Source organism: Paramacrobiotus metropolitanus, unplaced genomic scaffold (assembly GCF_019649055.1).
Source record: "Paramacrobiotus metropolitanus isolate TYO unplaced genomic scaffold, Prichtersi_v1.0 Parri_scaffold0000001, whole genome shotgun sequence".
Lineage (NCBI taxonomy): Eukaryota > Metazoa > Tardigrada > Eutardigrada > Parachela > Macrobiotidae > Paramacrobiotus > Paramacrobiotus metropolitanus.
This window is the reverse complement of record NW_026570221.1, coordinates 1,379,294-1,405,834: the sequence shown is the minus strand read 5'-3', so window position 1 is coordinate 1,405,834 and position 26,541 is coordinate 1,379,294. Positions and strand designations below refer to the sequence as shown.

Genomic DNA, 26,541 nt, shown 5'->3' with positions numbered 1-26,541 from the left:
TCGATATGCCGTTCACTTTTGTTCACTAGCATTATCATTCACTATACTTTCACGATACTGCTCGCACCTCGAACCTTTGTATGTTGGTTCTTCACTTTATTGCTATCACAATAAAGCCTTCTCTCACTATCGTGAGCCTTTGTTCGCCAGCTGTCACACTGGTTAGTATAGTGGTCCAAACAGGTTTATAGTAGTCCACTGAAATTACTGAACTAGGCGCGTCGTACCCAGTTCAAACTTATCAGGCAACCTAACTTAACATAATCACGTGTGCACGACCTGGACATTGATTTTACTGCTGTATACGGTACAAGTTGCACATGAATAATTTATGATAATCTATTATTACTACAGAAAACTGTATCTTTAGTATTTCTATATTTTTTCCCGAAAAAACAAATTAATGTAATTAAAAGGTAAAACCTGTTGGTGAATTGAATTAACAAAAAAAAACCTTACTAAAGCTAATACAGTTCATCGCATAAGGCATAACAATAGGAGAGGCTTGGTTACAATTCACAGTGCTCGACAAAGACGCAACTAACGTTTTTCTAGCCTCCATGACGTTCTTGACATGCATGCCAAAACTTCAGCAACAAGAAAGCGCGATCAAACAAGCCTAGCAGCTCCTTGTTTCATTGACAGTCCAGTAAACAAGGGGCTTGCCCAGAAGGTGACCATCCCAAATAATCTCGTGCCATGATCGCTTTTGGCACGTTTCCAAAAAGCCTTTCATCGAAGTTGCTCGGGTCAAAGTTAACCCACACGCTATCCGGTGTATCGTTGCAGTCGAACCTGCAGAGAATACCAGTACCGAATTTGTTTCGATCATTTACGTGAAACTGTGAACTACGCAAATTTATCGACGATGTTGTAACCGTACCAACCATTATGACAGTAAAGGCTGACAACATTTTATCAGTTTGCATCAACATATTCAACAAATTCTTTATTTCGCTGCTTCAACATGTAAGGGGAGTTTAACCAAATTTAGTTTAGTTTAGTTTTTCCATCACTAGGCCGCCGCCGCCTGGCCCGGCCCGCGCAAATTGCCCGGATTAGATAAGCGATGGATAACTTATTGCAAAAATGCGTAACGTACGACTTAGAGGTGGCAAACCGTACCCGGTACTACCGTATACGGTACGGTAAAACCGTACGTAACCGTATAGGAAACGGCAGACAGCTACGGTAAATGACTTACCGTACGTAACCGTAAGCCAAAATTCAGGTTTTAGCATGGGCGAACCGTATACGGTACTGCCGTATACGGTATACGGTATGGTCAATCCGGTTATTTCTACCGTAAGCGTAGAGGCATAAGCTGAAACCGTACGTAACCGTCTTGAAATTCAGTACGGTTCGCCAGCTCTAGTACGACTTATACAGATCTACACAGACAGATTGATCGAGTTATACAGATCTAAGTACGAGTAGTACTTTTAAGAGCGAATTGTACAACTAGGAAAGTGCACTCGCTTCTGGCAGGCACTGCCTGACCAAAGCGAAGGAATAAATTTAAAAATACTTTTTATCCACTTAGTAGCGAAAATTCACTTAGTAATTTTATCCGCTCAGTAACGGATTTGAAATATTATTTTCTGCCATTTCGTTGACCATTTCCCTATCTCGTCGAGTCGCCCCGACTTCAGGGCATTCGTTACCATGAGAATTGAAATTAACCTGCAGCCTATAGGAAAAACTGATTGGGACTTAACAGTCAAACCTACTGTCACCTTTGCCCCGTTTAACAATCAGGTTATCATGATAACCGATTGAAAATCGCAAGGTTTTTGATCAAAAACTTTGTGATTTTCAATCGGTTTCCTGCCGCTTTATATCTACAGCGCAAAGGCAAATTACCAAAATTAAATAGGCATTTTACAATCCCGTTTCTTTCTCGTTAAATCGAAGTGCAGCACAGGCTGCTAAGCGCTCATCTCATCACGCCTCATCTCGGCGTACGTGCCTGCGGCTCTACCTTCCGTTAGAAACTAACTAACGAAAGTATGCAAATTCCCGAAATCTCTTGTCCTTCAGCACTCGTAAACCGTAATAGAGCATTCCACCTTCATTAATTATAACTGCGATTCTTACCATATCCAACCACACTTGTTAATTTTTGTCGCCAACAACCGTCGCTCAAATAACGTAAATTAGGATCTTGTAACAGAAGCACTGGTGGAGATATACTGCTTTTTTTTAATAACAAGCAGCATTAACGGCATTGTTTTTAATTTATAAAATGTACCCATGGAGCTTCAAATGTAAGAACGGAAAAAATCACTCCCTCCTGCAACACTGATTAAAAAAAAACTGTCTAGATTGAAACATCTCTGACAACTACAGCAGGAAATGCTATAAACAAAACTGATTTTCGTCCATAGTTTTTCTCCGACTGTTGTTACATAGACTTCTATTGTACGGCAGGGGATAAAAGGTGGCAGTGGCACCTGCCACCTTTTATCCCCTGCAGTGACACCTGCCAGTGGCAGGTGTCACTGCCACCTTTTCCCCCCGCTCTATCTGTTGTACTCCAAATTACGAGGGAAGTATGGACCTAGTATAAGGCCGCACAAAGTATGACTTATTGCGCTCTGGTTAATCGACCGTCTTTTATAATAAGCAGGTTGCGTAGTTGCGGTTGTAATGAGAGACGGAAAAGTTCGGTCGCCAAAGAATCACCTCGATAGAATTGCTATTCAATTTTACTATCCTAGACTTTTAATCGTCGAATTAAGCGACTTACAGTGCGAGATAAGATTTAAATCCTCCCCAGCATACGTCATTCGGCGGGGTTTGCGGAACTGTTCGAATCCAGTTGGCATACAGTTGTTTTAACTTATCTGCGATCACATCATCCAAGATCGGACAGTGTTCGTTTAACGCGGCTTTAAACCGACGTACGATGTTCTTAATATCATCGTGCACACCATCAATTTTTATGAAAGGAATGGTGATCAAAAGGCGCACGCTATCGTCCGCTTGGCGGTAGCCTGGCATTTTATAAAAATAATATGGTCGGGTGCTGTTGGGGATCGTAACACTGAAGTTCAACAGTATCAATATTCTGCAGCGTCTTGCCAGCCACATAGTTATTGGGGTAGATTGCAACCCAGCAGAAAACGGCAAACAAACTTTTCGGTAATAATTCTTCACAACGATAGTTGATAAACGTTTGCGTTTCACGATCAGGAAACTGGAAATTACGTTTTCCATCGCGGACATTTCGTGTTCTTCTATCATATTGAGCAGCACAAGAACTTTCGTATGACCTTTGATGTTCTGATTCAGTACAAAGCCAGTGCAGTATCCTTTTGTGTCCCAGCGAATCATCCTTTCAGTGCAGATGTGATTGAAGTCAATTATTATTATGGATGAGAATCCCTTGGCGTTTGCCAGCGTGTCCCACAACGAACATACCCTGAAAAATGTAAAGAAATTCGGTCGGGCATTTTTATGTTTAATGTTTCCACAAGGCGTACATTTAAAAGCACGATAGGAGCTTTATTGAATTATTCACGTGAACATTGGATAAACCCAAAATTACGCGTTACATCATTTCAGCACATAATACACAATCACACATCATCGAACCTCTTACCAATACAGAACATTTCCTGTACATAAGCAGCATTACCACGCGTTAAAGCAGTGCTGATTCTCTGCTTGAAGTTGAGTGTTACAGACGCTGGTCTGTCTGCATTCTTCTTTACGCACGTATCTGTATATGAACAGTACCGTACTTATTTTTATTGCATGTTAACCTTTCTGGTTTGTTACCAAATTTGAGAGTTGTACATTTTTTTGAAATGGTCAGCAGCTTCTTGAGAGTGCACGAGAAGCTGATGATGCGACACAAGGCGACACAAATGACCATTACCGTGATACAGTACGGGTAAAGTGACTGAAGTCCCCCCACACACTTCGGCTTGATGCACGTTTGAAGTTAATGTTGTGAGTTGTAGAACAAAACTGCATGCTGCAAGGCTCACGTTTTTCATGCAAACGATTGTGAGGCAAAAGGGTGTGAGTCGGTTTCCCGAAGCTGCCCAATCACACATCCTTCGTGATGAACCTTAAGCAAGACATTAGTGAAGGCGGTCCATGAGCGGCCTGCCACTGCAGTCCAAAACGGCAGTAAGCAGTCTGGGTATTCAATTATGTATAATTATATGTTGATATACTTATCTGTAAATGTGGATACCTTTACCTTAACTGTACCATTTGAGAACATCTGTAGCAGGTACGATTTCGGCGGAAAGAATGATTAGAAGTACTGACAAGCAGCGAAGCCGAAAACTGGAGAAACTACCCTATCAATGAGGTTTGACAGCTGAAAAGTAGAATATTTGTTTAAAAAAAGCGAAGCGGAAACGATTTGTTCGGCTGTGGCTCACTTAAAACTTATCTGTTTGTTCTCCAAATAGAAATTTTCCTGTTCTATGTTGCGTTAATCGGTTAATGTATGAAGTTGACGAAAGTTGCAAGTGATTTAAAGGCTTATCTGCTCAGTGATTGAACTAAACTAAACTAAACTAAGAATAAGTTCCAGTTAACGAGTCAATGGCGCTAGGTTATGAGATCCTGAATCTCGATTTCTCGTTAATTACAATAATATGTAATTTGACCCATAAACTAATGTTATTTTTTGAGTTATAGCTTTTATGAGCTCGAGAATGTGCGCAGTGCGCACCCGGACAGCTGGGAGTGTGACATTTCGCCGCACTCAAACTCGACGCCCGACTTTTCGCTGCGAAGACCTTTCGCCGCCCGGCATTCAGACGCTGGGACAATTCGGTTTGGGACAGCATGCTTTGATACATTGATGCGAATGCGAAAACTCAGGGCGTGCTGCTGGCGATAAATGTTTTTGATGCTGCCGGCGGAAATTAAAAATTCATGACGTCACTGAACGATTGTGATTGGCTAGCCTTTTTCGTCCCGTTTGGAATCATGTCTTGCTCGGCAGCATGGCTCTGGCAAGCAGCTTGTGATGCTGCCAAAAACTTAAAATTTTGGCAACATCGTTTTGGGGTGTGGGGGGACGCTGGGGGTTGTTGCCGAACATGTCCGAAATTCAGATTGTGTTTGTGTTATTGCTCACCTACTACCGTCTTGCAATTACGAATATCGCCGTTTGAATTTACAACTTCACCTTCAACTTTGGATTTTCTCATACGCACAGGGTTTTTTTAAGTAGAATTGCCTGCTTCTACAAAATTGAAGCTGCTTTGAAAAAGCTGGGCGTATATTGAATTAACGCTGCAACTGGGCGTATATTGAAATTTGCACTCAAACGGCAGCTTGTTTTCGCATTCCCGTCATTTTACTTTTGTGACATTTCGACTTAAGATGTCGGGTCGCGGACAATTCATCTTGGGACTTTTCGAGCGATGCGACAAGTCGTCGTAAAATAATTCACCGCGTTTAATTCTCACTAGGTATTCAGATTTGTTAGCCTTGTTTTTAGCTTTCTTAGGTTTTATTCTTAGGTTTCCTTAGTCTTTCTAAGACTTTCTTAGGTTTTCGTATATTTTCTTAAATTTCTTAGGTTTCTTAGGTTTTAGGTTTCTTAGATTTCTTAGGTTTCTTAGGTTTCTGAGGTTTCTTAGGTTTCTGAGGTTTCTGGGGTTTGTTAGCTTTCTTAGATTTCTTAGTTTGTTCGTTTGGTGTCGCGTCCGATCTCTTCGGCCGCGTTACATTTCGACCGCACAGGCTCACTTCGGCCAACGTTCATTTCGGCCGTGGCTCACTTCGGCCAACACTCAATTCGGCAACTGGAGGTTTCGGCCATCACAGGTTTCTTAGGTTGCCTACGTTTTCTAGGTTTTCTTAAATTTTCTTATATATGCGGTTTCTTATGTTTTCTTAAGGTTTTTAGATTTATTATGTTTTCTTAGGTTATTAGGTTTTTTACGTTTTTTACCTTTCTTTGGTCTTCTTAGGTTTTTTCAGATGTGTTATGGTTTCTTAGGTTTTTGAGGTATTTTGGCTTCCCTAGGTCTCTTTCTTTAGGTTTTTTAAATTTTTGTTATGGTTTGGTAGAGTAAGTAGGTTTCTTATTTACATTAGGTTTCTTAGGTTTTTTAGTTTTTTTAGGTTTTCTTAGATTTGTTATGGTTTTTTATGTTTTCTTTAGGTTTTCTTGTGAAGATGATTCTGGTATGAAGATTGTTTTTCACTTTTCATGTTTTCTTCTGTGTGATACGGTTAGGTTCTCAGTACTCTCTCGTGACCGTGACTTCGTGTCATTGAAAGGGTGACATGATGGTTACAGTACTTAACACTACAAAAATAGCTCAAACTGATTTTGCGTGCAAAATGAAATAGAAACTGATCAAAGTTTTGCCATAACGAGAACTTCGATTACACGGTGCAGATTAATGCTTTGGCAAAGCCTATTTCCGCCGAAATGTACTGTGGCAGAAGTGAATTGCATCCGAAGTGAATGGCGGCCGAAGTGAGTGGCGGCCAAAAAAATCTGGCCGAAATGAGCGCGGCCGAAGTGATCGGTAGCCGGCATATGTGACAACATAATTATGATCCGAAATGTAAAATTTTTTCCCAAAAACGGACAAATTTTCTCATTAGCTTTCGACTTATTTCTTTATTTCAAGTTCAGTCACCCATCAGTTAAAATTCGTGCAGTTGGTGCATAGAGACTTTGTAAGTCATTTTAGAACTTGTTCTCCCATCCCATTTTTTGTCAGTCTGCGATTTTTTAAGCTGCAGATTACCCGACAACAGTTTACCAACTTTGAATTCCAGTTTGACCACGAACACCACTGCTGCCCTTTTTATCCCAGTTTAACAATCAGTATCTCTAGACTCTATCAGTGTTGCTTTACTGTCAGTTTTGGGACTTTTCTTACTGTTTACTGTCGCTGTGTCGCATACTTTTGTCTTACTTTACTGTTACTGTTTTTCTGCCAAAACCTTTACTGTTTATTTACTGTTTACTGTTCGCCTCAAAATTTACTTTCTAAGTAAACCAGTAATACTCAGTAACACTTTTTGCCAGCCGAAAATTTCATCAAGAAACTTGGGCCTTGTCCCGAATTCAAAGCGAATCTCGTTGCGATACAGCAACTCCACCCCGCGAGGTGGCTTCGCGTAGCGTATATGAAGGCGTGGCCACTGCATACAGCCACCTCGCGCGGTTGAGCAACCGTACCATAGCGAGATTCGCTTTGAAATCGGGACGAGGCCTTGTTTTGCCAAGGAAAGTTACTCGGTGCACGGCATGAGTGCACACTGCACAGTGCACCAACTGCACGTCAGTCTTAATCATTTGGATTTTGGCAATACATTTCGCTACAAGCAGACAAATTTCGCGCGAAGCGCGAAGGTAACAAGCAGTTTTCACTCTATTACTAATTACTAATTAGAGTCACTCTATTTAGTAATCGCGTAAGCCTTAATCTTTGTAGAGTCCGTCAGCTCGACGCACTGATACAAACTGCGGTGACCATGTATCATTCGATAGACTTTAAAGCGTAAATCTGCCATCAGAAATTCGCTTTCAAGAAAAAAGTAAGTTTGAAGGAAAACTTTCAAAAACTTTGACATACAAAGTCTGTGGGATAAGCTAAGAACCCACCACTGCTAAACCGACCAACCCATCACTGTCTCAACAGCCAACATGCTTTTTTAACAGTTTCGCTGCAACTGGATGGAACTTTACGTTCCATAGCATACAGGCCTGCTACGCCAAGTTCGGACACTTTCCTCGAAAAATTATCACAAGTGACCCGTTAAGAATTAAAATGATTTTTGTATGATCGGCGTATGTGTCCAGCAACTTCTGCATTTAAAGTTTTTACGCTGAAATCATGCCTCGAGTTTCAGTGATGTCGAAACTAGAACGGACCCGCTTCGAAATACATACATCTCGACCCATCTGTTCTGGGATGCAACTCCCAATTCACAATTCGTTTAAAAATTCCACACCTTTTCTAGTCTAGATGACTTAATTTCTTGGTAATTACCAATCAATTCTCTTGCGGATAGTGCCTAATACAGCCCTGTTTCTACCAGTACTATGTGACCTTTGCAGCATTACTGTGGGCACCGTCAAAATTTAGGATGACCTTTTTCGGGCGCTCGCCGTACAACCCTGAGCGGTCGTAGGTGTCTAATTTTAATAAAATCTTGTTTATAGATGACTATGCGTCTGCTTTAGGTTTTTCGTTTCCACAAAAACCCCAATACCTTTCGTCCCAACGAATTATGATATCTATCATAACATTTTTAAGACGCTGCTTTGTTAGGTTGTTCTTCCAGTTGTCCGGCACTTGCATCTTCCCGTCTGTGTGGTAGATAGCTGTCGATTCATTAAAATCATGTAACTTGACCCATGTTTTACCCATGGAAACGGTCAACTTGAAATCATCCACATCTGTTCACTAGGCAACCGCGTCCTTCAGCGGGTGTCTCATAACATACTAGTCTATGGGAGACAAACTTTGGTTTGAGGTTACCTCGAGGACTGTTTGCGCAGGGCAGAGTTGTTGAACTGTAGCGAACACCCTTAGGGTAGTTATACAGTTTCCAAAAAAGATCACTTAAAAATCCAGGTTCGTGAAGTTTCTAGAAGGGCAGTTATATGTATCAGAAGGTCTCGAACACCACATGCCAAACGGAGTAAACAGATTGCTGTTCTTAAACTTTTTCCGGTGATAACACAGCAGCAGGTTATTGCGCGCACATTTTGGGTTTAAATCGGTGTAGTTCAATGTTCTGAGAATTGAAAGCAGTACCGTACACTATAGAACTGTTTACGAGCTCTTCATGGCTTTCTTTCTAGCAAAAGGGGTGCAAACGAGTGGAAACTCCGCTTAAAGATGCTAAGTTGTTTACTTGCCTTTCTTGAACAGGTTTTTCTACTGAAAACTGGAAAGCGGTAAATTTCAAAAAATCAGCTTTTACAAATCACCGGCAGTTCAGCCAGAAAGGCAACCGCGCCCGTCCGTGAAGGCACTTTGCAGTATAACTGCTCGAACCGTCCCCCAGTCCCAGAATCTTTTCGGTCATATTTGTCCAGTTTTGTTTTCTTTTTCAGGTACCGAATTTTGATGAGAAATGAACAAACAGCAAGTACGGCGACGGAATAATTTGTTATGGAACGTAGTTCCATCCAGCTGCAGCGGAATTGTCAAAAGGCATGTATTCTATTGCGATAGTGGTGGGATGGTCGGTTTACCTGTGGTGGGCTGCCAGCTTTTCCCATAGACTTTGTATGTTAAAGGTTTTGAAAGTTTTCTTTCAAACGTACATGTATCTATTTCTCCAGTAACTGATTTGTGATGGTAAATCTACACTTCAAGTGCTATTGAGTAATTCATAGTCATGGTAGTTTGGTTCAGCGTATCAAGCTGCCGAACTCAACAAAGATTAAGGGAAATGGCCCGGTACTTTTTGTCAAAAGAAGATACATACACATACACTAAAACTTTCGCCTTCGCGCACTCCGAATCACTTTTTTGTAGTACTTTATATCATTCTAAAGCTAAATGATTTCTTGTTCTAAAAACTAAAAAAAACTTTCATGTTCTAAAAACCGCGCGCGCGCAACATCCGGTTGCCGAGAATCATTGTTGTGTACCCAGAGTCTGGCTATTACCCGATCTTGAAACTCTGCTGCAAAGGTCACCTGACCATAAAGTCGAAAGGGAACCAATTTCAGGATCACAGAAGTTTCCATATTTTTAAAATGAATTCTAAAATTTTTTAAATTCATTTTAAAATCGGAAAAAATGCTGTGGATCTGCATTGGTTCATTTCCGACTTTATGGCCATGTGCCTTCTGCAGCAGAGTTTCAAAACGATCGGGTAATAGCCAGACTTCTGGACAATTGCATTTGTACTTTTCGCCCATTTTCGTTTAAACTTTTCGCCCATTTTAGTACGCCTTGTTCCGGCAACCGTTGCGCACGCAAACGGTTTTCGGAACAATACATAAAAATCGTTTAGCTTTAGGATTTTTTTGGCATTTTCGTCTTTATTGGCCATATCAAAATGCAATACACAAATTATTAGAACAGAAACTCAAACTACAACAGGAAAATTCGTTTAGTTTGTTCAACCTAAACCAAATTTTTCTGTTGTAGTTTGAGTGTCTGTTCTAATAGTTTCAACCTAAACGGAATAAACGAGAATGCGGCGTCAGTGCATCGCGCCTAGCACTGACGCCGCATATCCTCGTTGAATTGCTACAGACAAGCGCTGTCGTAGAAATTCATGCAAACGTAGTTCTCCGGTGTGTTCTTGCAGTCTTCTTCCCAGTTCTTTAACGTTGCGATCGCCGATGAAGCACACGTCCCCATCGTCTCGAAAGCGATCGGAACGAGACGGTAGCGGCCGACCAAATAGGAGTACAATCTGGATTTCTCTTCCTCTGCCTGCACAGCGGTCGCTCCCGCGGTAGCGGAAGTGGCTTTAACATGCGACGGTGCGACCGTATCTACGCAAGTTACGCCCCATGCGATTCGCAGTCCGCGTTTCCAAGCAAATGTCGTGCAGCCGTCCGGGCGACGTTCTGCTGTGTAAGAAGTACCGCGCGGCTCCTGTTTCGCCGGGACACCTGCAGACACAAGTCTTCTACATAAGATGCTGTTTAACCATCCGTGACGCGGATGCCTTCTGGCGGAAAGGCGCAAGACCGCCCAAGGTGCCGGTAGCCATCCACGGGTTTGTGACATTTGACACAGTCATGAGGTACACAGATCGTGGCGCCGAGACGGAGGCCGATGCTTATCTTCATCTCGTCGTCGTCGAGCAGGTTGCCGATGTGCGCACAAGGCAGGGCGTTCAACCAGATACCGCCCAGAATGATTTAAAAACTTTAGAATGATATAAAGTATTACAATAAAGTGAATCAAACTGCGCGAAAGCACGGTGTATAGGGTGTGAGCGGAGAAGCGGCTCACGTACAGCGATAAAGTCTTTCAAAGGATTTCAACGTATTGCGCCGTGGTGCAGTGGTACTGCCTACGCGGATCTAACGACGTAGCTGGGGTTCGATTCCCCCATCGGCGCCTTTTTCAGCCGTATCTCGGTTTCCAGTGGATAGCGCCCTGGTTTTAGGTGGATAGGGTCTACCATATACACTTTGGCGAAAGTTTCATTGATTGTATCCAATTTTTGACCCTTTGTACTTTGCACCAGGGCATTTTCCTTATTAGGCTTACGCGATTATTATATAGAAATTTTTGCTGCTTCAATTTCTAAATTTACCTAATGGTTGTTGATAACCACATCGTCGAGCGCGAGCGTTATAGCCCACTAGGAACTGCTACGTTTTTCCAGTACCAATTGAACACTGCATCAGCCCTTGCGCGGTTGTAACAGTACTATACCGTATAATCGTATACGTATCGTACGTATACACCCACTGGAAATCTGGAAATCGATGTGTGGAATTCCACATACTCGTATACTATCTCGGGCTCGCCGACATTTCTTCGACTAACACTTCTTCGGCCGACACATTGTCGACGGCATTACGTCGACCGTCACGAGGGCGACAAGTAAGAACCTAAGAAAGCCCAAGAAACCTAAAAGATTTAAGACACCGAAGAACCCAAGAAACCCAAGAAACCTCAGAATAACCTAAGAATAACCTAAGAAGCCTAAGAAAACCTAAGAAACCCAAGAAAGCTAAGAAAACTGAGATGGTTTAGTTAAACGTTACCTCGACGTCGTTATCGGTCAATATTTTATCTGTTCGACGAAGTGACGGTCGACAAATGGTGGGTTACCATAATGGCTCATCTCGTAGGCAAGTGTGTTGCGTGACGCTCTTTTGTGACTACATGTACATCATACGTGTGCTCTGCAATGTCTGCATGCTCTGCTATGGAGAGAGCATCACTTGACGACAGCTTAATTACAGATAAACTATTAAACAAATTTCCACAAAAAAAAACGACAGAAAGTGGTAAGTACTGTGCAGGCCAATTCAGACTGGCAAATGTACAGATGGCCTGATAAGCTCAGATGCCAGGTGTACCACAAAGCCGGTCTTACCGTCGTGCTCTGGCAAGAGAATGAACATCCAGAAGTGCCAGAAGTTCTGCTGTGACGTCCAAAGTCAAGACAGCAAGCGACATCTGAAACCTCCTCCCTGTAAAGAAAAGCAAACTATCACGTCCAGAATCTGTAACGCACAATGAGCTTCATGGTACCTTTAGCTTAGTTTTATCTTACATACAAATAATTATTGTAGTCGGACTTTAATGTGCGATATGGAAACAAACAGTCGGCGGAATGAAAACAACTTATTCCATCCGTTAGTTTTAAATGCAATTTAAAGGTCATGAAAAAGACTAGTACAAAGCAGTGGACGAAGGACTTCATGACTTTTATGTGGCAATAAAATATTTTCATTCAGCTCCGCAACCGACGAAAAAATTAATTTGACGACATCATACCGACATCATATCCCGTAAGACGGTTTATTTAGGAAGAGTTTGTGAGAGCAGAGCAGGACTTGTATTATTTGCATATTTTGCGTGTGATGGCAAGATTTAAGTTAGAAACTAGAAACTATGTAAAAACGTTAATTATGAAACTCTTGAACTATCAGGGAATTTCGAATACGTGGTAATCCGGCGTTTTTCAGAATTTACAGTAACGATGATTCGTTGTCTGAGAAAAGAGAAACTGAGAAACCACAGAAAGTTGAACTGGAACGCTGTACAAAGCGAATGAAAGGCCCGGCAGTTCTGAAGGCTTTGCTTTAGCCGCTCTCACAAAAGCCACATATGAAAATCCCTTCCATCGCTTTTGACAAAAAATACACAGCCGTACTTCACAATTGCTTATTTGGCTATAGTTCTCTCCAAAAAACCGAATTTATAACCCAGATTGTCTTAAGCAGCGTCATATATCTAATGACTTATCAGTGATCATATTCTTCATAGCAACCGAATAACTTGAATCAGCTTTCCCTCTGTTGAAAAGCGCTTATCCTTACGACACCAACGATATAAATTGTTTTTTTTAACGAAAGCAACTTTGTTAAACATGAAAATTTTGGGCACCCAGTGCACCGTAGACTCTATAATATAAGAAAAACCGCCCTATCAAGCGGCTACCCAATCCTGCACACTACCATTCAACCAATCCGAATTGCGCACAGCTGGTAAGTACCCCAAATTGTTAACGAAGTGTCTCGGGCAACCGTTTTTATTGGAACTGCAATACTTTGCACTGGTACAGTTGCCTGGAAATGGAATCCAAGCAATAAAACAAATTATCGCGGAAATCGAAAACTTAAATTATTTTTTTTACCCTTCCTGAAATGTGAATGGCCCCTTGGGGGCCGGGGGTCTCTTCACAACCGCTTCATTTAGTATAACTAAATCAAAATTACACTGTGTTAATAGATACAGAATTCTGGTCCCAGTTTATATTTTCTGGTCCCAGTTGTGCTCTACTAAGAGATAATAATTTGATATGATGGTTAACGCTACGCGCATGTTTCGGCGTAATGCACGCTTGCAGTTAATTAAATGTACTTAAGTACGCTCTACACCGATAATAATTCTACACCGATAGCTAAAGGGCATGAAGAAAGGCTGTATAATGGTTCAGAGTCTATAGAAAAGGTGAACTTCGGCGCGAAGCCGACGGGCGTTTTTACTATGGGAATTACTAGAAAATCGATACAAAATAATAAACTATTACGGATTTCTTGAAAAGCACTTCTCAGAACATAGTTTAATAACAATAAGAAGCAAATGTAATTAGTAGCACATGTTATACAGCTTTTTGCTTGTGCGAGTGATAATTCATTTGTAACATCCTGTCAGTAGCAGACTGTAGCACTCTTAACAGTTCCTTTAAATACGGTAATTATTATTAATTTAAACTTAGCAATAATACCAGCCAGCAACAGTTTCGTAACGACCTTCCGTAATGGGCGGAAATGAACGAAAGCATTAGCTTCGACTTTTCTCAATAACGGATCAGTTATACTGTACTAGCAGACCCCGCGCAAATTGCGCGGAGTAAATAATGCAAAGAGCAGATCACAACTCAGCGCAAAAATAAAACTCATAACTGCAGGTTTGTAAATATATGTAAACTCCTAACTGCAGGTTTCAGGAACGAAGCGTAGAATTCTATAATACACAAAAATGACGAAATACACAATAATGTCCTTTGCACACTGCACAGTTGATGTCGCTTGATGGTAATATCTACTGGAAAATTTCCCTGACCGTTTAACTGAATGCAGAATGCACCACTGCTGCTGCCCTTCACCAATCATTACGCTAATAAGGGATAAATCAAAGCAGTAATAATCTTTTTTTGCTATTACTGTGACCACAGAACAAAGTTAAGCCACTTTAATTTAATAAGGACAGAAGCATTTCGTTGTATTTCCTTCTCCGCTGTTAGCTCTTTCTAAAATCAAGGACTTGTACTCGAAATTTCTTGCATGCTTGCTGCTTCCGAGCTCTGCTCGCGCAGCAGTTCGGCGTCGCCTGCGGCTCCGCCTTCTATGACAAACTAACGGAGGTATTTCAAGTTTCCCAAAAATTCTTGCTTTGTATTTTGTTTTATGACATACTGCAGCCAGATGATTTATAAAGTATACATTGCCGTGAAAACCGTTTGAGCGCGCAACATCCGGCTGGAAAGTTATGGCCGTATGAAAATTCTTAAAGGTTCAAATGCATTCAGGTGTACCAAAAGTCTCGTCATCAACCGATCTTCGAATTTTGCATGTAAACGCACATATGTATGAAGATGGTTTTTACACGAAGCCACAGTTCTGGCATTATTTTCACATTTTAAAATGAATTTTAAAATTTGAACAAAATGGTGTATCGGTGGTTAGGTGTAAAAACAATCTTCATGGTTATGTGCATTTACATGCAAAATTAGAAAGGGGCCGGTCCATAATGAGACTTTTGGTACACCTTAATGCATTTAAACGTTTTGGAATTTTTTACCCTCATAACTTTGCAACCGGATGTTGCGCGCGAAAACGGATCTCACGCCAATGTATACAAATTATTTGGCTACACTGTGTCAAAAAGCAAAAAAAAGTGTTTGGAAGTGTGCGATATTGCAAATATTCCCGTCAATGTACACGAATTTAGTACTATGTACTGGGCCAAATCCCTTAACTGCAATTCTCGCCTAATGACTGCCCCAAGCAATCGCTAAAATGTGCAGCTGCTAGCTTGCTGCTCTTTAAATCATCCCTAAACACGGAATTCCGCCTTTCTCGAACATAATTTTCCGCAGAAAAAAAATTAAAAGTACTCACAAGTCTGTAAATTTTTAACTCCAATAGCAAATCAGTACCAATGGCAACCACTCGTGGAAGCGTGGCAACTTTAAACCGATCAAACCACTGCGAATAAAAGCTCCTTGGGAAACAGTTTTGAGCAGTTTCCATGCTTAGTGACCTTGTTAGGTCTTCTTGCTCAAATCATTTTTTCTCGAAGCCAAATACTGATAAACAATTTATAAATTCGTTCAAGACCACGGAATAACACGTGGTCGTGATTCAAGCACAACAAAGTTTTCCTGAATCTAGCTTGTAAGTTGGTGAATTGTAAGTCGGCTGTCGAGACCGTGGTGGGATGGTCGGTTTTGCAGTGGTGGATTCTTAGCTTTTCCCATAGGCTTTCTTTGTAAGTTTTCTTTAAAACGTTTGGTTTTCTCTGAAATTGACTTTAGCTGACAAATCTGTACGTTAAGGGCTATCGAACGACCTATAGACATTACAGTTTGGTTGAGTGCAGCGCTAATGAATCGATGACACACCGCAACTTCGGTAAGGCTTATCCTTTTATTTATATAGATATAGAAGATTTCCCAGCAAGTTGATGCAACGCGGGTATTTGAGTTTAACGTAGCAGCGTATGGAGCTGACCGATGAGGTGATCAGCACAGTTGATTTGTAATTCGCCACATGTGGCGGTGCGGTGATTCGTTATTCACAGTGTACAGTATAGTTGAACCGTTGTTGAGAAACGTCGAAGTAATGCTTCCGTTGATTTCTGCCCATTACGGAAGGTCGTTACAAAAAGTCGTTACGAAACTGTTGCTGACTGGTATTATTGCTAAGCTTGAATTAATAATAATAACTAGGAAAAATGCACGTTGGCAGTTGGCAGACCGGAGCGCAGCAGCTTTTCGCTTGTGCGAATAACTATTTTTTAACGTGCTACCAGTAGCACTCTTAACAATTAACATAATCAATAATTTTAACTTAGCAACATAAGTAGCCAGCAACATTTTCGTAGTGCCCTTTCGTAGCAACCTTTCGTAACGGACACAGATACATTTTTGCATTGGAGCTGAATTAAGAGGACCTTCGCTACGCTCCGGTCGATTATGCAAAGTAACTGTTAAGAGTACTACTGTCTGCTACTGACAGGATATTAAGAATGAATTATCACTCGCACGAGCGAAAAGCTGCTACGCTCCGGTCTACCGAATGCACACCGAATATGTATTTTTCCTAGTTTGAATCGAGAAGGGGTCGAATGTTTTTAAAATGTTTAGATACTGGAAAGATCTACATTCATTTTTTTCCCATCATGATTTGCTAATGGTATGGAAAGCTGACATTCTTCATTTTGCATGTAAATTTATTTTAGAAACTTTTTCGGATTGTCGAATCTTGTACGGCGGTTCAGTCCTTAAGACTTTTAATCAGTAAAACTGCCTACTACTGTACTTGAATTCCAAGTAGAGTAATTACAGTAACGAGTGTAAGAAAACACTGGATGCAATCGTGCTTGTTATTTTATTTCAAAATTCAAGTGACCTTTAGTTTCCATGACAATGGCAGTCGAACCGATTAACCAATATTATTATGAACACGATTGCACGAGTACCACGCTTGGAGACCTGTCCTGGATAAGTGCGCTGCAGTACGTTATGTGCGAATCACCTGGTTTATGACTGCTAAATTCGATACTCGTACAGATACCGTATTAAGTACATAATAACAAGCCCAGCACGGATGGATAATGTCTTAGGATTTCGAGCATGTTAAAAGGTTAATTACATATGTAATAAATAACGACACGATGTTTACTACATTAAGGAGGCACGAACAAAATAAACAGGCATGAGCAGAATCTGTTACTTATTTTGCTCATTCACAGTTCGCTAATTTCAATGACAATTCGATGTAATAACAATAAATGTAATATAATCTGGGGATATACAAACAGCCCATGTTAAGCTAATGGCCACCATGGCAACAAGCTTTCGAGTGACCACTGGACTGTGGGGATTGGGCTTTGCAAAAAACTTATGACGCAGGAACACTCTCGACACTGAGAGGATTCTGTAGCACTTTAGAGCGTGCAGATAGGATGTGTGGAACGGGAGAAAATTGGTTACAACGGCAAAGTGTCGAGGACCCAGGTTACGTAGTTAGTATTCATATCATATAACCAGTTTACGGGATCTACATCCGTACACAAACTTTTGCGGCGCAAGTTTATTACGCAATGCACACTTCGCAACGGTTGATCGCATTGGTCCCAGCCGCTAAGGAAACTACGAAAATTAAGAAAGAGAAAATCTATGAAAACTTGAGAAACCCTAAGAAAGCCTAAGAAACCTAAGAAAACTAGGAAACCAAAGAAATCTAAGAAACCTAAGAAACCTAAGAAACCTGAGAAACCTAAGAATACCTAAGAATACCTAAGAAACCTGAGAAACCTAAGGAACCTAAGGTATCTAAGAAATATCGTATATGAAAGAATACGAGGTATACCGATCACGCTGGTGGGATTGACTGCGATTAATTTTTGCACATGTTTCTTAAATTTTCAATACTTTGTAACGTGCCGATGCCGAAGGCCGCGGTCTGTCTCGGTTTTTTCGAAAGGTCCGCAAACAGACAATGTATTTACCATGTATGTCTATGGGGGCCCATGGCAACAATTTGTTTTTGGGGCTACTCCTTCCCTTTTGGGGCGTATCGATGGCGCAATAGCGTAAGAACATTCGCGCCGTTGAGACGAATTTAACGCACTTGGCCGCGTCGAAATCGGTTCAGCCGTTCGCCCAAACATGGGCTACATTATCAATCGTGTATACGTGGTTACGGATGTAGATAAAAACATTTTCAATTAATACGCATATTTCGCATAAATTATTTCATCGCGCCGCTTTTCAGCTGTTAGAAAATGTGAAAGCAGTTATGCTGATATTTCATCTCTGCTAGTGAAATATTAGGTACTTATCCAAAAAATGTATTATTTCGATTTTATTTTAGTTTAATGTCGCAAGCAATAAACGCTACCCGACTTAACCCGAGTAGGATTTAGGCTACGTTAGCAATTAATAATCTGGATTCTAGAGTACTGACAACCTGTGCGCAATTCGGATTGGTTGGATTGTAGTAAGCAGGATTGGGTAGGCGCGGTTTTTGTTAAAGCATACAGTCTACGGTGCACTGCGTCCCCCAAAATTTTCGCGTACTTTGTAAATAACAGTAGCGCCATATTCTAAGTAGTGGAGGAGGCTTCCATGCATGTTACGAATAGCTATAAATCCCCAAAATGAATATGCGCCGGGGACCTCGCGCTATACTTTTCGCAAAGTTTAACCCTGCGCCGCCCCGTATCAAAAGGATATCGCGGTAGAGTCTTGGGCAGTAAAAGCGCTTACCGTTTTCTATAGGGTTGCCGTCGAACATCTGTATCTCACAGGGTGAGGGTCCATATGAATAAAACGAGATGCCTCTTTTCAGTAAACATTTCTCCGCAGCTACCAGTTTTTCGTGAATTCCACCCGTCCACCACGTTGCATTGTGTTGACCTTGCCGTAATTTCGAAATGTCTAAAATTATAACGGTGATTGTTTCTGCCCCAAGTCCTACAAATAACCGATCGCGGGTGTCAGGAAATTGTGTGTTGCTGTCGTCGTATTTCCCGAATGCGGTGTCCAAAAAATCTACGACATCTGTTTCGTTGAATGCCGGCACTGTATGCGAATTGGCTAAAGGAATAATATGCTTTACGAGATGGATTTGATTTCGTTGGTCAAAAATCGATGGGTGATTTCTGTCTGGCAGTTCTGACACGATCTGCCAGCGGTGCACGACTTGAAATTTTGCTTTTCGTTTGACAAATACTTGTGCATCCGTTGTAATGTAGCACACGTATAGGTTAGAAAATCCACACTTTCCGGCTTCTCTGGCGCGTTGGAATATATACGCACCTTTCCATTGCTCGATTGTGCTCCGTAGAGCAACCAGGACATCTGAACCATGGTTCTCCTCAACAAGATTATGCAACCATACGAAACGTGTGTGTATCCATGAAGGCCGCATTCCGGTACAATCAAAATCAATAAAAACGTCTTCCCCTTGGATATCCTGAAGGTATCCTAAGCAGAACACATCTTCTTCCAGCTTCACCAGTACCGTGTTTGCCAGATTATAATGCTTGCCAGAGCAAAGTCCTCGCGAAAAATATTTGCTTTGGACCGCCATGCTGAATGATATAAAGTCTCCGAGAAATTACTGAACGTTATTAAAACCACAGGGATAGCGCCGGTCTTGAAGCACAGCGATACGGTCTTGAAGCACCAGTAAAACTCGGAATACATTATACATGTATATGCACATACAGTGCATAACGTAACCGTTCTTAACTAGCGCCTTAGTCTGCTGCTGTAGCTTTTCCCTTTCTGTGGCTGTAGTCTGCCTTCTTCTGTATGCCGCTCTATCTGTAACTTGTCGATGTTAAAGGACAAAAGTGTAATTACCTCTAACGAAATGGAGTTGAGGAGATGATATAATGAGCAGCTTCAAAGATTCAATTGAACGGTTTCTCCTGCGAATTACGACAGGCAGACAGCGCACTACGCAACCGCATTGTCTTAGCTTGCTGACTGCAGTATCAGAAACTGTGGTAAATTCTTATGCAGCATGGCAAACTTTTTCTTCGATAGCATTGGACTTGTACGAGTACTGTACATGTATGTACATGGCAAAACAGTATACAGCCTAAATTGCCCATCGTTCACAAGAATCCATTAAGGACTACATTAAGCCGTAGCCGTAGTTAAGTGGATTAAAGGGCAGGCACAGATGAAATGGACAGAATAGGCTGTTCCACGCGGCGCATGATGAGTGTTATAGGTGTTCAATATAAGTGTGAAAGCAGATAGATCAGGGTCAGAGACTCAGAGAAGAAATTTCGATCCTTGGAGGCACATATTCATGCTTCGTAAGCTTAGAGAAAGGAATGCTCGGAGGTAGCCAAGCATAATTTCATTACTCACAGCCCTGACAGCTATGCACCTGTTCAAGAACAGTATAATATTGTCCTGCCTCATCATCGAAAGATCAAATTTTTCTATTCGTAGCCATTTATTCGTACACCAGCAGTAAAATTTTTAGGAGATCACAGGTCTGACCCTTGATACACATAAATCTTGATAAACGTTCGATATTAGATGAGTTTAAATTTTACCAACAAGAATCATTTGAGTAACAACTTCGATTCCGAATCTTTACAAAAATTTAATATAGTGATAACTAATAATAATAATAACTACCGGGTACCGGGTTCTAATAACTACCGAATACCGCCATCCATGGATGACTTGGGAAGAAAGCGGCTTTCGCTGAATCTCTTTGCCGAGGAGTAAAGCTGAACAACTTCTCGTGGGCGTGATCTATTATCCTCGGCATAAAAAGCGCATCACAACTCATTTTGAGACTCCCGTAGCATTAAATTAGGGATTGGTGAATAAAGGTCAAGCCCAGAGTAACCTAAGTCAAATCATGCAAGCACTGAAATTTAAGCAGCAGTTCACTGACGAAACGTGCTTGACCAGTGCCGCTCTCTGGGACTAAACAATTCAACGCAACAGAAAATAATGTACGTAGTTCAACGTGGTATATTTAGTATCGTGCACAACAGAAGTATTGTGCAACATTAACGTAACTACTCAACACTGCTTAAACAATGCGACTTACTTGGCTTAGCTATTTATCAGCTTTCTGAACATAACCAATTTCGACATGAGATTCCATTCCAGTGGCTGCTCAAACGCCAAATGCCCATTTCTCAGCAAGATCGGCTGAGGCGATCGAGAAATTTTTTTCGGAATATATGAGGTTATCCGTGTTAGTAGCCAAGCTGTCGGCTGCCTTATGGGGATGATGATGGGATCTTCAATAAGCCATGCATGCTTGATCGTCATAATTTTTTGCTTTTCTGAACCTGCGTTCATAGTTTATATTACAAATTACGCCAACACAATAAAATATTGCATGTACAGGTAAGCACAGTCTGTACAAAATACAATGGACGACAAAATTTACTTTACCGACGGATATACGGAAATTTTAGCGACGGATATACGGCGCTCATTCATCTGATGCGCTGTTAGCCGACAACGGCTCACGGTCCCGAGTAAAGTAAATTTTGTCGTCCATTGTAATTAAAAAAAGGTCCTATTGAATAACATAGAGAAATAGCCATTTGTTTGTACAGTGTTAAGTGTAAAAAAATCGAACTGGCATCATTTTCTGACAAAGGACAAATTTACTTCTTTATTACAACGGAGAAAAGTTAATATTTTATTATTTGTAATATCGGCATTTGGCATGCATCATCGCTGTATTCTTATGCATTAGAAATTACGAGACAAACTTGTACAGACAAATTTTACCCACTTTTTTCACTTCGAGCAAATTCTCAAATATACAGTAAGATGCCACAAGATTTCATATTGTGAAGTATTGCATAAAAACAAACTACTATAGTATTTGTATTGAAAACCATAAAATGCATAACTACAGCTCCTTTGCTTGCCTTTGTGTAACGTGTCGTTGTCCACGCTGCTACTGTAGATGTTTTCCGCAACGATGACCTTAACAAAGCCCGCCTTCTTGCTCAGTCTAAACCAGAAGCTGGCATCTGGTTAAACGCATTGCCCTCCGCTCATATTGGCAACCTCGTGGACGATGACACTTTTAAAATCTCAGTTGGCCTGAGATTGGGAGTGGCGATATTTGAACCCCATGAATGTTTGAAGTGTCATAAGCACGTTGATAAGTACGGACACCACGGCCTTTCGTGCGCATTTTCCGCAGTAGACACCCGCGACATGGCGAACTGAACAGCATCGTGTGCCGCTCGTTAGTGTCAGCTGGAATCCCTGCGAAGATAGAGCCCCGCGGAACGTCACATACTTCCGAACGGCGCCCTGACGGCTGCACGACCTTTGCCTGGCAGAGAGAGATGTGTTTAGGCAGTTTAGCATGGGATGTCACTTGTGTGGATACTGTTGCGCCTTCCCACATTAAATCTACGGCGGCAAATGCAGGCGCAGCTGCGTTGGAAGCGGAATAAAAAAAGGCGCAGCTGTATGCGTACTTGTTCGGCAGGTATATCTTTGCTCCGATAGCTTTTGAAACAATGGGCCCTTGGGGACCGGCCGCCATCGCCATTATCAAAGAATTGGGCAAACGACTAGAACAGCAGACTGGGGAGAAGCGTTCCCATGAATTTCTACGTCAAAGATTGTCGTTGGCGATACAACGGGGGAACGCGGCCTCAGTTTTGGGAACAATGGAAGAAGCAGAAAAGTTAAACGAAGTTTTAATGTTGTAAAATTGTGATGTTTTTTTATCATGCAACAATACGATGTACCACAGGTGAATAAAGAGGATACTACAGCTCCAGCAGCACCACCGTTGAAGTTCGAAACACTTTTCCTACAGATAACGTTAACCATGGCAGTACTAAATAGAAGACATTAGCGCGACTTGCCTACTCCCGGTGCTACGTCATGAGAAGGCAAGCCAGCCATCTGCACATTGCTTTATGGCTCGTAGGCTCCATTGGTTGCCATGTTGAGCGATTTTAAGTTTTAAAAGTCTAAAATGAGCGGGCAATAGCTTGAAAGAAAGAGAAAAAAATTTTCAGATTTTCGATTACATGTTGTAAAAAGGTATAAAATTGTATGCAATTAGCACACAACGGTCGCGCGGTCTGGACCGACCTGGACCGAACTTTTTACGCTAACTCGTCTTACTTTCGAGACGTTCCAAAAATCTCACCTAGCTTTTATTACTGAAGACGTTTGCATCTTATGAAATTTTTTTCTCTTTCTTTCGAGCTATAACTCGGTGGTTCCACAGCACGGGAAGTGAAATGCGTTCACCATAGCAGTCTATGGAGCCTACGAGCCTTAAAGCACTGCGCTAGCGGGCTGCTTGCCTTACTGTGACGTCACAAACGGCGCGCGTACGCCTTCTCTTTAGTACCGCCATGCGTTAACGTATAATTATTTATAACGTTAACGTATAATTATTATTTGTATAATTATTTGCACCTGGCCATATTTGGCCAGGTGCTTATGGCGGGCCCCCGCCTTGGCGGGTGCGATAAGGCGGGCTTCAATATCAGTGGCGGGCACACACGAATTGCACACTGCACTGAGGCATCAGTTGCGCTGCACTTGCCTAATCGCTAGTGCACTTCTACTGTGTCACGAGCCTTTTTGATTTGAACAGCTTTGTGTATTCGCCTTTTGGTTTTCGTGGCTGTACAGTTTTTTTCAATTTTTAAGTCATAAAAACGAACGTTTACACATTTCTTGACATTCACACATCTAGGGAGCAGGTTCATACACGTTTTACGTTAACGCAGAAGACCGATTAAAGGCGGAAAATGATGTAAAGCTATTTGACATAGATCGCTTTACACTTTCAGATTTTTAAATAAGATTTCAAAAAGTTAGCACGAAGGACACCATATCCTGACATCATCCCAGTTTTTTGAAGCAGCCGTTTTTATCTGTTCCAAAGCACCTAACAAAATAAAAGAACATTTGTGAAAAATTAACGGTAAATTAAAAATAGTAAGTCACGCAGATCAGAAAAAGTGACCACATTTAAACATAACAGTAGGTACCGTAAATTAACCGCAATACGTACAGCACGATATTATAGATGTTAGCAATTTATCAAGCATAATGCATTTAAATGCTCAAAAAGCTACTGACCGTATTTTCTTCGAATCTCGTCAATATCGTAATGCCGGAGTTAAGGAGTTCTTTCTCTAATAATCTCAGTTTTCTATTGCTAATAGGAAAACTTTAAGAGGTCTTCTAACCATGCCGTAAAAATCTGCGGGACAGTCAATCGAACAGTCAGTGATATGCAAACCAAAAACGCAAATCGATCTATTAACAGTTTATATATAATATGTAGTTTTTGCGATACCCAATAGTCCCCATACAACTCGGATTACACCCAAAATGGTTTCGAAACACAAATAAAAGAAGGTTCCATCTGTATGAATTAGATGAGGTGAGTAAAGCGCGATTTGTCGCTGTAACTTTCCGATTTTTTTATTGACTGAGGCTACAGCCTAAGTTTTCTGACTTCCGTTCACTTCTTTCACAAAACCTTTCTCCCAACTGATTCTATCTCAGAGTACAAGCGAAATAAGAAAGAATTATTTGGTATGCATTCCTTGATATCAAAACATAATTATTGATTTAGGCTGTAGCCTAAGTTGCTATTTTATTGTTTTCCAAAACAATCTTTTGAATTTAGGTTGCAGCCTATTTTATTGCGGTATACTACAAGCTTTTCCTTTTCTGTGTCAATAGAAGCTACGACTTATTTTCTTCCGCATATGTAATTTTCAACGGTGAGACTACCTTTAAGCTGAAGTAAGATACCCTTTGTGAGTCGAACTGTCGACGTACTTCTTTCTTCGGCTTTATCGAAAACTGTTGCCATTTTTTAATTGTTGCTTTTATCGCTTCTTTTTTTTAGCCAAATACCGGTACAATAGTTTTGTTGTTCTTTAGCGATGAATGCTGCATGTTAAAAACATGCTAAAATTATATGCTAAAAAAACCATGTCATTTGCTTGTTTTTTCATTTTGCATGTTATTGAGACTTATAATAAATTAAAAATCGGTCCTTAGTGGGCTCAGCGTTAGACACTAAATTACAAGACAAACTGCAAACATAAGAGCATGTGTTATGGTTTGCTATATGGTAATAATGATTTTCACCAGTGCGTAAATGCTGAAAATTGACAGCACTGTGGACAACTATATTAGAAGGCAAAATTAACAGGATGTCGTTGCAAACAATAGTCGGATATTGGTTTGTGTGGTCAAGTCAGCTGAAGTTGCTTTCTCTTTTAAATGCGGGCTTTGAATTTATTTAGTAGTTTTGCACTACTTGTTTTAATGTCATAGATTTAATCGCTTTCACACACGGCTGGTAACTTATGTAGGCAAACTATATGTATTTAAATATTTTGCGACTATACCTTTTACGGCAACAATCGTGCAAAAGAAATAGGTTTTCTGAAATTAGAGGCATAAAATTTCTCTGGCAACTTAAGTGAGTCTCTCGAAGCCATTAAAATAAGTGGTTTACCAAAGTAGCAATCACTGGGACATGACCTGCATCTTGCATTAAGCATTTGTTCAAATTACAACCAAGTTGCCCAACAAAACGATTTAGAAAGATCTGCGTATTTTTTTGTAAACACTGTTGCAAGGGGTGATTTTTGAAGGTCTCAAAGTTATAAAGCATGCAGCAGCGTGAGCAAATATAGTGTATATGACTTGCACTGGCGGCAAGGATGCGCTCTAGTGGGAAAGTGCGCTGTGGAAATGCATTTCTGCAATGCCCGCCTTATGGTTAAAACCCGCCTCATCGCACCCGCCAAGGGGGGTGCCCGCCATAAGCACCTGGCCTAATATTTACCTTTATTGCGTAGACGTCTTAGCTACATTAGCCTACATACAAGTGCCACATAAGACATAACTACTGAATAAATGTAAATACTCGTATTTTGGTTAGTTGAAGATCAGCGGCTGGTTATAGCTTTTAACGTCAAGAAAAAATCTTAATTCAAGACAATTTTCAGTTCGACAGTACCTTCTTTATGACTTAAAAAAACTCTCACTTGATGTCAATATAATGGTAAGTCCAGGCTTGTCAAAATGGTCACTTCCGTACCATGCAGAAGGAAACATTTGAAGGTAAAGTCCATTCCCAGTCTTTAATTTGCAGATCTATTTAGTATAATTCCGTCTTCCGGTATAGTCGCGGATACTTTATGGTCATATCCTCCATGGCCATAATTATGGTAAAGGCTCTTTGCATTTTGCACCGGTTTCACACCGGAACCGGCATTCGATGACGCCGAATGGTCCCAATATTTAGCTGAATGAGAGCAATAGTATTGCTCTCATTCAGCTAAATAATGGGAATTTAATTAGTGAATTTACAGATCAGTCCATTCTTATTTCTTGAATTTATTCTCATGCTGGCAAAGTTTTGTTAAGCCGTACGTAACAATTTTGGCGTGCCATAAACGTATCGTTGACACTTTTGCTTCATCACTTTTCAGTTTTCAGTACCCGACTACCCGTTTAAATTCAAATTTGCATTTTGTAAAATTGTACGATAGGGTTTTTTTCGCCTTCTTTCTTGATAAAATTCTATAATTTATACCAGACCTGGGCAGTTAATTTTAACTATTTAACTTAACG

The 26,541-nt window shown here is 40.9% G+C and overlaps 1 protein-coding gene across 1 annotated transcript; it reads right to left on the bottom strand.

Moving 5' to 3' along the window:
• Window positions 1-395: 395 nt before the first annotated feature.
• On the bottom strand, window positions 396-19,281 carry LOC129581046 (uncharacterized). Its single transcript, XM_055471898.1, has 4 exons — window positions 18,661-19,281; window positions 12,031-12,127; window positions 2,750-3,424; window positions 396-795 (listed from the first exon to the last, which is right to left on the bottom strand). The coding sequence occupies exons 1-4, from the start codon at window positions 18,686-18,688 to the stop codon at window positions 636-638; spliced, it is 960 nt and encodes a 319-aa protein (XP_055327873.1). The 5' UTR covers window positions 18,689-19,281; the 3' UTR covers window positions 396-635.
• Between the last annotated feature and the right edge of the window lie 7,260 nt (window positions 19,282-26,541).

Coding starts and splice junctions, on each gene's coding strand:
- LOC129581046 (XM_055471898.1), bottom strand. CDS start 18,688: ATGTTCGACGGCAACCCTATAGAAAACG. Junction 3,425..12,030: donor TCTCTTGCCAGAGCACGACG/GTAAGACCGGCT, acceptor TACATTTTTCAG/GGTATGTTCGTTGTGGGACA. Junction 796..2,749: donor TTTAAATCTTATCTCGCACT/GTAAGTCGCTTA, acceptor TATTCTCTGCAG/GTTCGACTGCAACGATACAC.